Source organism: Meleagris gallopavo, chromosome 5 (assembly GCF_000146605.3).
Source record: "Meleagris gallopavo isolate NT-WF06-2002-E0010 breed Aviagen turkey brand Nicholas breeding stock chromosome 5, Turkey_5.1, whole genome shotgun sequence".
Classification (NCBI taxonomy): domain Eukaryota; kingdom Metazoa; phylum Chordata; class Aves; order Galliformes; family Phasianidae; genus Meleagris; species Meleagris gallopavo.
Window position 1 is genome coordinate 43,754,049 of NC_015015.2, and position 16,516 is coordinate 43,770,564.

At 36.9% G+C, this 16,516-nt stretch overlaps 1 protein-coding gene across 2 annotated transcripts; it reads left to right on the plus strand.

The window, feature by feature from the left end:
* The first annotated feature begins 42 nt into the window (after positions 1-42).
* Positions 43-14,137, plus strand: CPSF2 (cleavage and polyadenylation specific factor 2). Of its 2 annotated transcripts, none has more exons than XM_003206668.4 (15): positions 43-129; positions 622-807; positions 2,834-2,993; positions 3,086-3,191; positions 3,581-3,710; positions 4,917-5,032; positions 5,442-5,629; positions 6,045-6,335; positions 7,441-7,541; positions 7,863-8,063; positions 8,681-8,833; positions 9,353-9,578; positions 11,127-11,426; positions 12,238-12,372; positions 12,800-14,137. In XM_003206668.4, exons 2-15 carry the CDS (start codon positions 659-661, stop codon positions 12,890-12,892), a joined length of 2,349 nt encoding a protein of 782 aa, XP_003206716.1. In that variant the 5' UTR covers positions 43-129; positions 622-658; the 3' UTR covers positions 12,893-14,137. The 2 variants fall into 2 exon arrangements, with proteins under 2 accessions (XP_003206716.1, XP_019471385.1); XM_019615840.1 differs by having other exon boundaries at positions 46-133.
* Positions 14,138-16,516: the final 2,379 nt, after the last annotated feature.

Consider the following 16,516-nt stretch of genomic DNA (forward strand, 5'->3'; position numbering starts at 1 on the left):
CGGGAATGGTGCCGTCCGTTCGCCTCTCCCCTTCCTCCTCCTTCTCCCCGCCCTGCGCAAGATGGCGGCGAGCGGCGCCGGTGCCGGCGGCCGTGGGCGCGCGTCGTGAGGCTGTAGGGGCAGCTCGAGGCAGGTAGCAGCGGGGAGGGGGCACCGCTGTGGAGCAGCCCCTCCGCGGGAGTCGAGCAGTAAAGGGCTTGAGCGGTGCTCGCCGTGCTCGTTCTTCCTCCCCTTGGGCCGGGGCCGAGCGGCGGGTCCTGGCCAGGCGCTGGAGCCGCTTTGCGGAGCCGGGCTGCCCTCGGGCGGCCGCAGAGTCTGGAGGGCCGCAGCTATCGCAGTGCGTGCTGCACCGCCTCCGGTGATTCGCTAACGTTCGTGTCTAATTCTAATGAATTCCGAATCCCTTCCTAATTGTGAAAGGCCCCCAAGGATCAGGTGTTGCAAACTGAAACTTATCGATAGGTATCCAGCTGCTGTACTCAGCATCACACATCACTGTTGTCACGTATGTCCTCAGAAACGTTAGCAGAGATAGCTCTACCTCTTAATTTCTTGTCTTTTTTCCCTAAATAAATAGTCTGTTGTTTTGGATTACTCAGTAACATGTCTTCCCCTGCTCAGATCCATTCTTTAGGAAATAAGACACTTGGACAGCAGGATGACGTCCATCATCAAGCTGACCACGCTCTCCGGAGTGCAGGAGGAGTCTGCCCTGTGCTACCTGCTGCAGGTGGATGAGTTTCGGTTTCTTTTGGACTGTGGTTGGGATGAGAACTTTTCTATGGATATTATTGATTCCCTAAAGAAGTAAGTACTTTGTGCACTCTAAATGTGCTTTGCATTTTCTGAAGGCTCTCAAAATAACTTCTTGACAGAGTTGGGAGACTCTGCAGAAGTTGGTTTTCAGATTGAGTCTGCTGATCTTGAAACACAATGCAACAGTTCATATGTATGTGTGTACATATATACACATACACACATCACACACACACACACACACACACACATATGCATGTTGATGTTACACCCAAAGTTGATCTCTCGCAGAGGAGAGCCACAAAGATGATCAGGGGACTGGAGCACCTCCCCTATGAAGACAGGCTGAGGGAGCTGGGCTTGTTCAGCCTCGAAAAAAGAAGGCTGCGGGGTGACCTCATTGCAGCCTTTCAATACCTGAAGGGAGCCTACAAACAGGAGGGGAATCGACTCTTTGAAAGGGTTGATAACTGCAGGACAAGGGGAAATGGTTTTAAGTTGAAGGAGGAAAGATTTAGATTGGACATTGGGGGGGAAGTTCTTTACAGAGAGAGTGGTGAGATGTTGGAACGGGCTGCCCAGGGAAGTTGTGGATGCCCCATCCCTGGAGGTGTTCGAGGCCAGGCTGGATGGGGCCCTGGGCAGCCTGGTCTAGTATTAAATGGGGAGGTTGGTGGCCCTGCATCTGGCAGGGAGGTTGGAGATTCATGATCCTTGAGGTCCCTTCCAACCCTGGCCATTCTGTGATTCTGTGATCTTGGTTTGAAGAATGCTTTCCATGAAGGGGATGGTAATGCTCAAATATTTTCTGTCTTTATTTATTCAATTATTTTTAAATGTAATGAGTCTCATCTGTCTTAAATTCTTCTGAGCTTTGGTTGTTTTGTGTTGGTTTGTTTGCTTGTTTTTAAATAAATTTGATACAGAGCAGTGTATGGGAGGCTAACCTTGGCTCTAAAATAATTCAGCAAGTTTTAAATGAAGAAGGCCTTATTAAATACAGTCTGAATAAGAATAAAGTGTTTGGACTCTTGCCTTGTCTTTCAAGATCAGTAGACTTGATCTGAAAACCAACTTTTGCAGAGTATCCCAACTCTGTCAAGAAATAAACTTTTCTAGAACATAGTGCTTAGCTTTTCAAGTTTACATTTATGAGCTTTCCTGACAAGCAGTTTGTTACAAGTAAATGACTGAAACATAAATGTTCTGGAAAAAAAGCTAAGCTTTGTGATGCTGTTTTTATATTTTCACTTTTTCTGGCATTAATGCTTATGTAGCATTTGAAGTTGTTTAACCGAGGATTATTGTGTACTAGCATCTAAGATGTTTTAGGTGTCTTACCTGAAAAGCATTTAAATATAATCCCTGTTTTAATAATAGCTGTCAAGAATAATATGCATGTTCTAGTTACTATGTAAGGGACCAAAAAAACTGAGTCCTTCTGCCCAACTTCTGTTTTCACTTGTTGCATTTGTTTTAGGCCCTTATGTTTTTGAATTATGATAGCTAGTCTTTGGCCTGAGTTCTTAAGTTATACCACAGTTTTAAAGAAAAAGCAACTTGTGTTTTTATTTGTATAAATTAATTTTTAAAATGAAGCTGAAACTCACCCTTATTTTTAACCCAAATGTATTTTGATTTGCATCCTGTTATTTGTACTTTCTCTTTTGAAGAAAAGTTGTGATGTATTTTAGATTTTTTTAGATACATAAGCAGTAACGTGTTTGCACTGAAAATACCTTTGGTTCTTCGGTTAGTGAATCTTCTGGTATCCAAATATATGCTGAAGTCTTTCTAATCAAGAACATAGTGTGGAACTTTTGGAAGATCGTATGTCACCCAGTCCTTGAACTTATGTTTTCAGATCTCAGTATATAAGTTTTTATTTTACTTGAGATTGTTTGGAAAAAAAACGTAACTTTTAATTATGTTTTTTAAAACTTCATTCTAAACTGAAAAGACTTAATTTCTCATGTTTGGTGTTCATACTGTGCAGTTGATCTCAAGACAGTCATGGTAGAAAGTATGTCATACTGTATACAACTCCTCACCATCTTTTGTTGTCCTTCTTTTGTAGACATGTACACCAAGTTGATGCTGTTCTCCTTTCTCATCCTGACCCTTTACACCTCGGTGCTCTTCCATATGCAGTTGGAAAAATGGGATTGAATTGTGCCATTTATGCAACTATTCCTGTGTATAAAATGGGGCAAATGTTTATGTATGATCTCTATCAGGTATCTTTTAGGTTCACACCTTAATATTCAACATCTTTGACAAGGTAGAGGGCTCAAATTTTTGAATATTCTGTGCTTCTTATTTGTTTTAGTCTCGCCATAATACTGAAGATTTCACACTCTTTACATTGGATGATGTAGATGCAGCATTTGATAAGATACAGCAGCTGAAGTTTTCTCAGATTGTCAACTTGAAAGGTAAAGTCCCATCAGCAAAAGTTTTGATAGATTAGTGATTCTGTTCCCTTTCATTGGCAGTTCAGGTAACTTTTTAAAAGGAGTATGTTATTTGAATGTTGTGTATTTCATAGGTGTCAGTCTACATCAGCCAAATGTTTGCCTCAGTAATGAGGCAGTCAGTAGAATTTCCATTTAATGAGGAGAAAGTTATGCCAAGGTTGATGGATTTTACTGGTTAGATAGAAAGGAGAGAGATGTTACTGATTTTCATACCTCATTTGACTTTTTTCCAAGTGATACTTTGGAGTTTAGCTACTTACTTATCTATTATTTAGAGTAATAGATTTTCATACGTGTCATCTACCTAAAATATTGAGAGATACCTAGGAGGCCATTCTTTTTTGTAGGCAAAGGACATGGTCTGTCAATCACGCCATTGCCTGCAGGTCACATGATAGGAGGCACGATTTGGAAGATTGTCAAAGATGGAGAGGAAGAAATTGTTTATGCAGTTGATTTCAACCACAAGAGGGAGATGTAAGTTCAATATAACTAACTATATTTCTCTGATATGTTAAGTGTGTGTAATTTCTGTGATAAATAAGTATGTAAGTAGCAGTGCCTTTCCAGATATAAGACGACCAATAATTTTACTTGCATTCATATCAGTGAATTTGAAACAAGTTTTAGCCCTGGGTTTCTTCATTATGTTCAGATTTATTTTAGATTGAAGCAGGAAACATTCAGAAAGCATTTGTATCATGCACTTATGAAAAGCTTTTCTTGTTGTTTTGAGGAGAGAAATAACACACAGCTTCTCTTTATCAAGTAGGAAACGGTTATTACAAACTCTGTTTTCTGTTTCTCAGAATCTCAAGAACTCTTAAAACAATGTGCTCAAATTCAACCTATCGAGATGGGATTTGCAGTATAACCATACGGTGTAGTTGTTTTTAGGATGTTTTTGACTACTGGATAGTTGAGATTTAAGAAAGTTTATGGTTTTGAAATTCCTGGGAAATGTTAAAGAAAAATGTGTGTTTTTTTTCTGTCTTAGAAAGCTGACAGGATATTTCTCATGTTCTGCCTTCCTCCCATAAAATGCTTGTTTAGGAGAGGGAAAAAGGCAAGAAAATAAATATCGAAATAAGTTTTACTCGTTAGTGTTTGTTACTATGGTTTTTAATATGCATCTTACCCAATTTAAGCATAAAAACAGAATTGTAGAATATCCAGAATGGAAATGATCTCATAGGGATCGTGGAATCCAACTGCTGACTCCACACTGGGCCACCCAGCATTCGAGCCGTATGTCTGAGAGCTTGTCCAAATGCTCCTTGAACCCTGGCAGGCTTGGTGCTGTAACCACAGCCTTGGGGAGCCTATTTCTGTCTTAATTGAAGTTATGCTAAAGAGACTTTCAGGGTGTGAGAAAAGAGGAAGGAGGAAAAGTGAACTAAATTGAAACTGTTTTTTCTACTAATTGTAAATATTTATGCAACTGATAATAAATATTTACTATATTAACCTCCTCAGAATTACTTATTTAATCAGACTGACTCTTGGACATCTTCTTACTCTTGGCCTGAAGTATTTTCTTTAAGCAGCTCTTTGATTTGCTTATATGTGATACCCTGTTTTTTCCACTGTTGAGATGTACATTCAAAACTGTATGTTCATTGTCTTATTTTTTCCTTGTAAAATAAAAATGCTGACAGTGAGTTCTGGCCTTTTTTTCCACAGCCATCTGAACGGCTGTTCATTGGAAATGTTGAGCAGGCCTTCGTTGCTTATTACAGATTCGTTTAATGCTACTTATGTACAACCCAGGAGGAAACAAAGGGATGAACAGCTACTAAGTACGTATTCTGTGTAGGGCTCAAGGTAGCAGTAACAGTGTGACTTATTAGCCACTATAAATTGTTTTTTTGTAAGAAGTTTACTAACATCTAAATTAAGAATCTTTATTCAAATTTAACAAATTTTGAATTGCTTTTTCCTGATGGTACTAATCCTGTGGGGAAAATGTTTTCATAAAAACAATGAATTGCGCCCTATATAAAAGTTTATGTGAAAATGGTGTATTTTACCCAGTAATGTTTGATTTAAGGGATTTTTAAATGACCTTCCTTAGCACATTCTTCTGTTAATCTCCATTTTACTGATGTTTGGAAAAAAGTTATTTTAAAAATTAGTAATCAAGGTGATGGGATCTTCAAAGCTCTAGTTGTGGTTCAAAGTAGTTCTTTCTGTTCTAACTCTTCTTAGCTAATGTTTTGGAGACATTACGAGGTGATGGAAATGTGCTGATAGCTGTGGATACCGCTGGCAGAGTTCTGGAGCTTGCTCAACTTCTTGATCAGATCTGGAGAACGAAAGATGCAGGATTAGGAGTTTACTCTCTAGCGCTTTTGAATAACGTCAGCTACAATGTAGTGGAGTTCTCTAAATCACAGGTTTGTTTTCATTTTGATATGCAGTTGTGAAGGGGGTAACAGGATGTGTACTTGAGTCTTTTTTTTTTTTCTCTTTAACAGTAAGAAATGGCTGAAAACTGAGTGTTGTCCTTATTCTAGAGTGAGTGTTTTTCTCAAGCAAACAATTTTCTTTTCGATCAAGTTACACAAGTCCAGTCATGGCTGCTGCCATGTTCTTGATATTCATTTTATCACAAAACTTGTTAAAATAGTTTATAGCTATTAAAAAGGTGGATTTAAATTACTCATTTGTATTGTTTACCATACATTATTTCTACACATATTGAGAAACTTTGTAATTGTGCGTATTTCATTCCTCTGCTTCCTGTCAGGTTATACATTTTTATATAGCTCGTATTACTATAGATAACTTTGTCTAAATATTATATTTTAGGTGGAATGGATGAGTGATAAATTGATGAGGTGCTTTGAAGACAAGAGAAACAATCCTTTCCAGTTCCGCCATCTCTCCTTATGTCATAGTCTGTCTGATTTGGCTCGAGTGCCTAGTCCAAAAGTTGTCCTTGCCAGCCAACCTGATTTAGAATGTGGGTTTTCAAGAGATCTTTTCATTCAGTGGTGCCAGGATTCCAAGAACTCTATAATTTTAACTTACCGTACCACACCTGGAACATTAGCACGATTCCTGATTGATAATCCTTCTGAAAAAGTTATAGACATTGAGGTAAAAATTGCCTGTATATCTTAAAGTTTCTGTGTTTGGCTATCTGGGGGAATATAAGTAAAATTGAATTTAGTTTGCTTTTTTACCTGCTGAAAATGCTTCTAGTGGCAGAAGAAAATCTGAAATAAGTATGTTGCACATATAAAGTGTTAAGGATAAATTTGTATAAATCGGGTCTTAGTAGGAAGTGCAACATTTTTTGTTGCTGCAGTTGAATTAGCATCTAATGAGGTGAGCACAAAGTTGCTTTTAAATATTTATCTTTAGACAATATTTTTTATGTCCTCATGTTAGAAAAATCTCTGCATACAATTTAGGTGCAGAGCCAACTATGGATGGATTATTCTTTCTGGAAACTACTTTGGTTTTAGATTAGGGGAGAATCAAGTCAAATGTGTACAGTGTATCCTACCAGAGTAAGATAAATGAAATTTATGAACTAAAAGAACACAATTATTTGTTAGTTATGCTGCCAGATTATATTCAAATAGTATACCTGTGCCTACTTCACTCTGGTAAATAGTGGTAATTTCTGGGAGTCCTTTGCAATCCCAGTAATCATTTCAGTCCTGATGGTGCAGCTTGCTTTCAGTTTTAGGTTGGATTGGTTCAGTGTTACTAGGATTGGACACTGTCGGATGTGACCTGTAGTCTAATCAGTTCTGCAAACAAAACAAAACAAAACAAAAAAAAAGAAACAAGGCCTGATGTTGCTTTGCCTGCTAACATGTAATTTTGCCAGGTACTTCTGTTCACATTAGTGACACAAAGGTCAAAAAATAGCTGCTCACCTTAGAGTACCTGCATTTAGATATTGAAGGGAGGTGTTTCCTCAAGATATTTTAAGGAATTACTGTAAAATGAATTGATTTTAATACTTCAGAATTAATTTTATGTTCTTATGTACTCTGTACTAATTGATTGCATTGTCATGATGTTGGTATGCTAAGGTGCCACGTATTTATGAGAGTTGTTTCATAAAGGACAAGATTGTATTTGTCCTTGGTACTTAAATATAAATATTATCTTACCAGCAGTGTGTAAGAGAAGTATTAAAAGCAAGTCAGCTACTCACAGAAAGTCTAATTTTTACTTTATTTGTAAGTTGAGAAGACGTGTCAAGTTGGAAGGAAAAGAACTTGAAGAATACCTAGAAAAGGAGAAACTAAAGAAAGAAGCAGCTAAGAAGTTAGAGCAGTCTAAAGAGTAAGTATATTAGATGTTGTGTTCTGCTGTTGTCGGAGTTGAAATGCATGTTCAGCCTGATGTTTCAACCATTTACAAGGACAAGTGAAAGTAACAGTTTGTCTGAGTGCATCGAGGAGTCAGAATGGTTGTCTTTAATCAGTGGTTTCTTTAATCCATTGCTACTATAGACCTGTTTCATCTGAATTTTGTGAACATTTTCTGGGATACATCAACTGTCCTTGCCCTTAGTCTTAACTATTACTGTCCAGTCAGTGTGTTTTTGTTATACTAAACCTGAAGAAAAAAGAAAAGGCTATTATTCTTGGAATACCATTTCAGGGCAGATATTGATTCCAGTGATGAGAGTGATGCAGAAGAAGATATCGATCAGCCAACTGTGCATAAGACCAAACATGATTTGATGATGAAAGGTGAAGGTAGCCGGAAAGGAAGCTTCTTCAAACAGGCAAAGAAGTCTTATCCAATGTTCCCAGCCCCTGAAGAAAGAATTAAATGGGATGAATATGGAGAGATTATCAAGTATGTGAGGAGAGCAGTGGTAATGCTTAGTAACGGGTAATAGCCATGAAATAGTTCAAAAATAGAAGTAATAAAAATAAAAATCAAGTTTGTATCTCTTTTGCTGTTTTGCTGTTGAATGCTTTTCCAAACACAGTAGGTTTTAAGTGACTTCTGAAACATGATTCCAGCTAAGTTTCACAAGAAGCTTATGATGGGATTGAGACTGCAAAGTATTGATCTTGGGCCTGAATTCACATTTCTTAAGAAGCGATTCCAGTCCAGGTTTTTGTTTTGACTTTTGTTGTTGTTGTTCGCTTTATTTTTTCTTTTTATGGGAGAAAAGATTAAAAACTTTTGAATTTGGCATTTTCCTGCTTTATATTCCACATAATTTTGAAAAATTTATGGCGCTTCATTAATGAGCATCATTTAGCCTAGAAAAATCTGGCAATATTTGTCCTATTTTTATGATGAATACCTGATAGAAATCCTTAAATTAGTAGTATTCTGCAAGATATCAAAGTTCTGACATAATTACTGAGTTATTTTAAAAAGAGAATTGCTTGTTTCTATACTATGTAGTGCTTTGGATTTACTAGAAGACTGTTAAAAGCAAAATGCCTTTTCTCCTTTAGACCAGAAGACTTTCTAGTTCCAGAACTTCAGGCAACAGAGGAAGAAAAAAGCAAATTAGAATCTGGTTTGACAAATGGAGAGGAGCCAATGGACCAGGATTTATCAGATGTTCCTACCAAATGTATTTCAGCAACAGAATCCATGGAAATTAAGTGAGTGGCTTTGTTCTTGTTTTCAGTAATTTCAGAGCCAAGGCAAGAAAAGAATAATAATAATATGTATATGTTTTCTTTGACATTGTGAGGCTGGATAGTGGCTCCCTGTATTTTTCCCACTACACAAATGTCTTTTTGCAGAAGGATCAATAGGAAATCTATGCCAGTCTAGTATCAGGCTAATAATGCACATATTTCACATTCTGTTTTGTTCTGCTTGTTACCTGTGTGATAAAAAAGAGGTTATGCGTGAATTCCAGTACTGCACATCTCCTGAATCCTTCCTGCAAAGTCTCAGGTGTTAGAGGATTATTTGGAGCTACACGTGTGTACATGCTGATATTGTACAAATCTGTATTTTACTGATCTGTAATGTACCTTTTGCTGACTCTGATGTACAATAATTTTTTGCAATGTTTTCCATTTTTTTAATTAAATTTCACAAAATATTTTGTCTTTAAGATATATGGTTTTTGTTCATTTGCATCTTTTGTTTGTGTTTTTTGTTCAAACCAGAGCCAGGGTTACATATATCGACTACGAAGGACGCTCAGATGGGGACTCAATTAAAAAAATCATTAATCAAATGAAACCAAGACAACTAATCATTGTCCATGGACCACCTGAAGCCAGCCAGGACCTTGCTGAATGCTGCAGAGCTTTTGGTGGAAAAGATATTAAAGTGTATATGCCAAAACTACATGAAACTGTAGATGCAACCAGTGAAACTCATATTTACCAGGTAAGATGCTGGAATTTGTTACTTGTATGTACAAGTACTGAGAACTGTAATAGAGCAGCTGTAGTGGCAGAATTTATTTAACCCTCCATTTTTTGTTAGAGGAGATGCAAAACATTTCATGTGTATACTTGACTTTGACATTAACAGCTTCTTTTATGTGTAAGCATTGTCCTATGCTCAAGTGAGTATTTCTCATAAGAAGTGTTTAAAACAAAACTTGAATGTGAGGTCAGTGTTCTTCAACCTGTAGTGCAGAAACCCATGTTTATGTCTGTGGCAGCATCAGCTTGTTTTACTCAAGTCTTAATAGCTTTATTGTGTCTATATTTAAATTACTGTTGTATGTGACCTGGAATTCAAGATTCTTTTTGAAATTTCAAGAGGAACCTTAGAGAGCAAAGAAGAAAAAGTCATATATTGGAGTCTTTATATCCAGTAGTTTAGAGGAAAGCATTTTGCATGCTGTTTGGACATCTGTCCTTTATTCCTTTTATCCTTTTAAAATTAATCTAAAAGCATCATTAGAATTGTTGAAAGAGGTATTTTTGCTGCTTTCCAGAGAATAATCTGTTGGCCTTGGAAGTAGAAAGTTCCAGTTAGTCAAAATTACCTTGTTCTGACATCCTTAAGACAGCAGAATTTTGTGGGGGTTTTTTTTTTTAGTATTTCTAGGGTGTAAGAAATGAAAGATTTACGGTTTTTCACAAAGTATTTAGCTGAATAAAACTATAATAGCTCTGTATTTCATTTCAATTTTGTTGTTATTCATAAAGGTGAAATCAATCTTCATAGATTCGGGGATTCTTAATATATTTTTCTCTTTCTTGTTGAAACAACTGAACAGATGGAGTACTCTGGAGACATTGAATTAGAAGATAATAGATGAGAGCTGGATATCAGAATTCTGATGTCTTTTGGTTGGATTGTGCTGCAAATAATTAGTTGCAATTTCATTTGTACAATTGCAGCCTTGATTCCTCTATTGCGATAGTGCACCATCCTATGTGGATAGCAGTCTTTCGGGGTAGGGCTTGTTTAATTAGTTCATGTCTTGGAGTGTGCTAGAGGAATCAAAGTAATATTTTGATGACTTAAAGTCTGATATTGTCAACTACCCCTTTCTCTATAAAATGTATTTTTTAAGAAGGTTAAAATTTGGAGCAGCTGTTTTGTAACCTGAATATATTTTTAGATGTTTTTCTTAAATTTGGTAAGGCCTGAAGAACTCCTTGGCCACAAAAAAAAAAAAGTTGTTTTCAAGGCAATGATTGTTCCTCCTGTGAGTCTGACTTGTTTTGCAGTCATACTGGTTCTTATTTTAATCAAGATTAAAAAAGATATAGTTCTCTTCTACTGTTTAAGTTGACTACTGAAATAAGATAATATAAATTATATTTTGTAAGTATAGGATGTCTTCCTTCTCCAAAAGACTATGAACTAAACCTATGCAGAGAGAGAATAGAAGGGAAAATCTGCTTTAAAAGCATGAAGTAAGAATCTGGTTTTTTTTTTTCTATCAAACCATGCTTTTATTTTTGTGCACCTCAGGTCAGGTTAAAAGATTCTCTTGTCAGCTCACTTCAGTTCTGTAAAGCCAAGGATGCTGAGTTGGCTTGGATAGATGGTGTCCTGGATATGAGGGTCTCGAAAGTGGATACTGGAGTTATTTTGGAAGAGGGAGAGCTGAGGGAAGATGAAGAGTTAGAGATGCAAGTGGATATGCCTTCTTCAGATTCTAGTGTCATTGCACAACAAAAGGCCATGAAAAGTCTCTTTGGTGACGATGATAAGGAGATGTGTGAGGAGAGTGAAATCATCCCTACTTTGGAACCACTGCCACCTCATGAGGTACAGAAACTTTCCTGGATTAGACTACTTTTTTTTTTTTGAGTTCTGTATTCTAATACTGTTACTATTGTTTCAGATTTTAAGCTTTTCAGCAAGCACTATCTATTGCATCCAATAATGGTGCCTAGCGTACAGTTACCATCTATTTGTGAATATTAGATCTTAGTGTTCCATATTTGTAATTAATACCTGTGGATTTTTAAATTAGTTGATATTTAGTGCTTCTTGGGTTCCATTATGTGTTGTTGATGTCATGGGAAATATACTATGTACTTAAGTAGACATATGTCTTTGAAATTTGTACATCTCTGCCTCTGACTGATCTGAAAGCTCGTTAATTTTTTCATTATATTACTCTTAAATGAAAATACTTGCGTGTGAATAGATAATTTCATTTGTTCAGTTAAGTACTTCCTTATCCTAGAATTACTTAAGATACTATTGCAGTGTCTTGAATGTAGTCTGTTCTAGGAGCTAGATAAACAGCTAGAGGACAACTCTAAAGTCTCTTCAGATTCATGACAACCACCACAGACGTACGTACTGATCAGTAGTGCAGCTTACTGCAGCTCTGGCCCTGGCATAACTTGACTCAAAAGAGTCTTTTATATGTGAGCACCGAAAGAAGTCTTTTGCTTGACAGATGACTTCTAAGGCTTGCCGTCCTGGAATTGTCTTGCCAATTTTCTCATCTGTAGTCCTGTTGCCTATCCATAGGCCGTGCTGTTGCTAACACAATAAGGAGAAGATATTTGGAAAAAGGAAAGGCAGTAACTAGCAGAAGTTTTAAAACTGTGTATATTATTTAAAGGTTCCTGGACATCAGTCTGTGTTTATGAATGAGCCAAGACTATCTGACTTCAAGCAAGTTCTCTTGCGAGAAGGAATTCAAGCTGAGTTTGTAGGAGGAGTGCTTGTGTGCAACAATATGGTGGCTGTTCGTAGGGTAGGTGATCTGTGTCTTAAAACTCTGTATGGGAACTGCTAAATCATGGCTGAACCTCTGATTGATCACCTGAGGCAAGCAATGAGTCAGCCACGGGAGCACAGGTGAAGGCAATTCACCTGTGCTGCAGGAAGGGGTGGAGCCTGGCTCTACCTCTCCTAGACCCATTTAAGAGCTGACTGCCAGTGGGAAAGGATCTCTTCTGGAGATCTCTCCTCTGGAGTTTTGCAGCAAGCCCAGGACGAGCATTCTATCTGTTCTCTTTTTGTTATTATAACCTGCTTAGCCAAACTCTCTGGTTTATTTCGTAATTATAACATCTCTATATTCATTGATTATACAAACTCTTTGCTAAATAATATTCTAAATGAAAATTAAGCTTCTTGTTAGTTTATAGATATTAAATTGACATACCTTTTTGTTTCAGACTGAAACGGGGCGCATTGGATTGGAAGGCTGTCTCTGTCAGGACTTCTATAGGATAAGAGAACTTTTATATAAGCAATATGCTATTGTCTAAAGGAAGTACTTAAAGGTGTTTTCGCTTGAATTTCTGAATATGCGGAGGATTTCTCTCTGGACTTTTTGTAATTTTCTAATTTATACACGGGAAAAGTAGTTCATAAAGAACAGTTAATTACCCTGAACGTGTAAATAATGACTTGTTGCTCTTCATAAATCTGTTGGTATGTTCCATGTTCTTGACTTTCAAACTATTATGACCTATCTCCCACATATGTGTCACAAAAGAGTTTATGACCATGAACTGTTTCTCAGGAAGGCTTTGCGTTGATAGGTCATGTTTTGATTTGTTAGATTCCCTGCCAAAGACTACAAAATAGATAAGTCATTCTTCTGTTCTCAAATAAGATTAGATAGGTAGTTGTGGTTTCTTTGTTTTCTCTTTTTTGTTAATTTTTGTTATTTCAACAAGTCTGGTTTATAGAAGAGTCTTCAGTTGTCTTGTGTTTTTTTTGTAGTTTCTTTTTTTTCCATTTTTAAATGGGGTCTAGTTAAAATATATTTTTAACGACCTGCTTAAAGTTGTCTGTATGTTCCTCCAGTGCTAATCTGGCTGCATCTTAATGTTGTTGCTTGTCTCCTCTTACTGACTTGTTCCAGTACAGCACTTCATTATTCTGTATGAAGTATTAATTTGCAGGATCAAAAAACTACTTTGAAAAGGTAAGTTAAGAAGACTGGTGAAGATCCTTGGACAGCTTAAAATCTAGCAATTATGTGCTTCAGGGTAATTTCTGTACAAACTTACTGAATTTGTACCTTCTAGCTTTTGCGGAGTTGTGCCAACTATAAATTATTTTAAATTCTGATATTTTTTTTAATACCTTGGAAAACTAAAGCCTTTATGTATGCACTGCTGTTTGTTCAGAATGCCATGAATCAAGTTCAGGCTCCTTTATCTTGAAAGCTGAGTTCATGTGATAAACCTAATGCTTTCGTGCTGTGTTTCATACTAGTTGCATGTTTTGACAGTGGGATTTATTCTAGCAGATGATGCTGGAAATTGAGCTTGCTTTCTTGGTGAAGATGAGCAGTTCTTCTAATTTAGTTTCTCAGAAATGAATTTATGCATACAAATTGCCTCTTGAGAGTTTGTTTATTCCCAGTTCCCCCCATCCACATACGCACCACCAGTTTTGGTAATGAAAGGTTGCCTGCTTGTTTTTACATATAATAGCAATGTAATACATGCTCTCTGTCTAATGTTTAAATAAAATATATGGGCAAAGTGGCAAAAAAAAAACAGCCCTGTGGGCTATCAGTGAAAAGATAATTTGCCTTCTAATTTGTTCTTTGGCTAAGAGTTTCTTATCTGATCTACAGAATATTTATTCTGTTTAAAATAGGAACTTGAAATTAAAGTCTACCATTCAAAAAGACAAAAAGCAAACTACAAAATACCCAAGCTGCTAGAACTGGATACTAAAAATGTAAAACACTTGAAAATGTTAAGTGAGAATCTACTTTGTTGCATAAAACTTCCTAGGATTGAGTCAGTCCTACTGTAAGATTGACTAAAAGCTGAACACTTTTTTTTGGCAACAGTTCTGAAAAATGTTTTCAATTATATTGACAGTCAGAACTTCTTACAAGTGCTTTTTTGCTTTTTTTTTTTAGCTGTTTTGTAGCAATGCTATGTAAATCTACATGATTTGGGATGCTAACTGGTTAATACTATTGTATTACTATTGTTGATACTAATGAACTTTTATAAAGTGCATTACTATGTACATAATAATTTTGGCCTTAGAATGTTTAACCTGGGTCTTGGGGTGGGCAGAGGTCTCTTAAGACTGAAGGGGATACAGTAATAAATAATTTTATCCTGGAACTTATGGTGAGGTCTCACAAGAGCATATGGGCAGAATCACCTCCCTCGACCTGCTGTCATGCTTCTCTTGATGCAACCCAGGATGAGGTTGGTCTTCTGGACTGCAAGTGTGCATTGCTAGCTCATGTTGAGTCTTTCAGTCTTTCTCCTCAGAGCTGCTCTCAAGCCATTCTCTGCCCAGCCTGTATTTGTGTTTGAGATTGCCCCAACCCAGATGCAGGACTGGCGTGGGCCCACCACTCAAGCCTGTCTAGGTCCCTCTGGATAGCATCACTTCCCTCTAGTGTGCCACTTGCGCCACTTAGCTTGGTGTCATCTGCAAAGTTGTCACCCGCTGAGATGTTAAATAACACTGGTCCAAGCACTGCTCCCTGGGGAACGCCGCATTGAGCTGTTGACCACAACTCTCTGAGTGTGACCATGCAGCCAATAGCCATCTTTTAAAAGATGGTGGGTTGGAAGATGAGCGCACAGTCAAATTAGATAAAGATATCCAGGGAACAGAATTTTAGATCTTAGATACCTGAAAACTGTATAAGAAACTGATGGCATTTAAAGTTGGATTCATTTTGTAGATACAACTCACTGTTGTGTATGCCTCATTACCTGTAAATACAGAACAGGAGAGTTAGTTATATCAATGTGAACAGTATTAGTCTTTAAAGAATGAGTACATTTATTATCTCTTCTTTTATAATACAAGTTTACTTAGAAAATCATCTTCCAAGAAGTTTGCTGGCACGGTAGATTTCTCATTGAATGTTTTGTCTAGTCCAGAATTTCAACCTGCCTGCATTTTAAACAGTGTATGTTGTGAACTCTTGGTGTATGTCACACTGCTTTACCGGTATTAACATAAGTATGAAAGAGTGTGTTGTTTTGGATCTATCTAAATTACTGGAAACGTTTTACTGATTTAATTAATTCCTTGTCTAAAGGATGTGCAGCTGTGTTTCTGGCAGAGAAATTCTGCTGAAGAGTAGTTGCACTTCAGTGGTATGTGAACTGATCAGTATTTTCAGCTTTATAATGCTCACTGTGGAAAAGGAATATAAAGGTAATGTTTAAATATTAATGACTTGACAAGTGTGTTTTCTTACATGTAGAGGGAATTAGAAAGTTTGATAAATATGGGAAGTATCAAGATATGGAAGAACTATATTGCTTCATGCAGTGCACTGCAAATTATATTCTCTTTGATAGGTTATAAAATTACCATTGTGATACAAAGTAAAATAAATTAGTGTTTCTGAGTAGAATTTCCTATAAGCCATGTATCAGTTTTCCCTGAATGAAAGATCACTAGAAACCAAAATGCTATGAAGAAGCAAGTTTGGTATATGAGCTTTAGCAGTAATAACCTGCCTGTTGTTGCATAATCCTCTTAGGTGGTGCAAGCTGGATCTGTGGTTCAGCAGCTGAATGATAATGAGCTAGGCATCTGCCAAAAGGTATAGTCTGTAACTGCAATCTGGTGTTCACAAATTTCAGTAATGAGCAAATAATTGATTTCAGTATTATAAAACTTTCTTATGTGGTACTTGTTTTCTGAAGTGCTGCAAGCTTCTCTAAAAGGTGTTTCTGACAAACAATTCTGAAGAAATTTGGAAAGGTGGTAGTTTAACAGCCAAACACTTTCTGTCCAACCCTGCATGAGATTGATGCCAGTTTCTTAAAACTGGCTTTGGCGATCAAGGGAAGCTTTCATCATTTGGTACTGGCTATGGCACTCTTGCTGGTATGGAAGACATAGTAAAACCTTTGTCAAGTAATACTATCATAACACTGCAT

What these genes read in the sequence shown, in the direction of transcription:
- CPSF2 (XM_003206668.4), top strand. Translation starts at nt 659, where the DNA reads ATGACGTCCATCATCAAGCTGACCACGCTCTCCGGAGTGCAGGAGGAG. An exon ending in AAGGGATGAACAGCTACTAA is followed by an intron (nt 5,033 to 5,441) that starts GTACGTATTCTG and finishes AACTCTTCTTAG; the next exon opens with CTAATGTTTTGGAGACATTA. An exon ending in AACCACTGCCACCTCATGAG is followed by an intron (nt 11,427 to 12,237) that starts GTACAGAAACTT and finishes TATTATTTAAAG; the next exon opens with GTTCCTGGACATCAGTCTGT.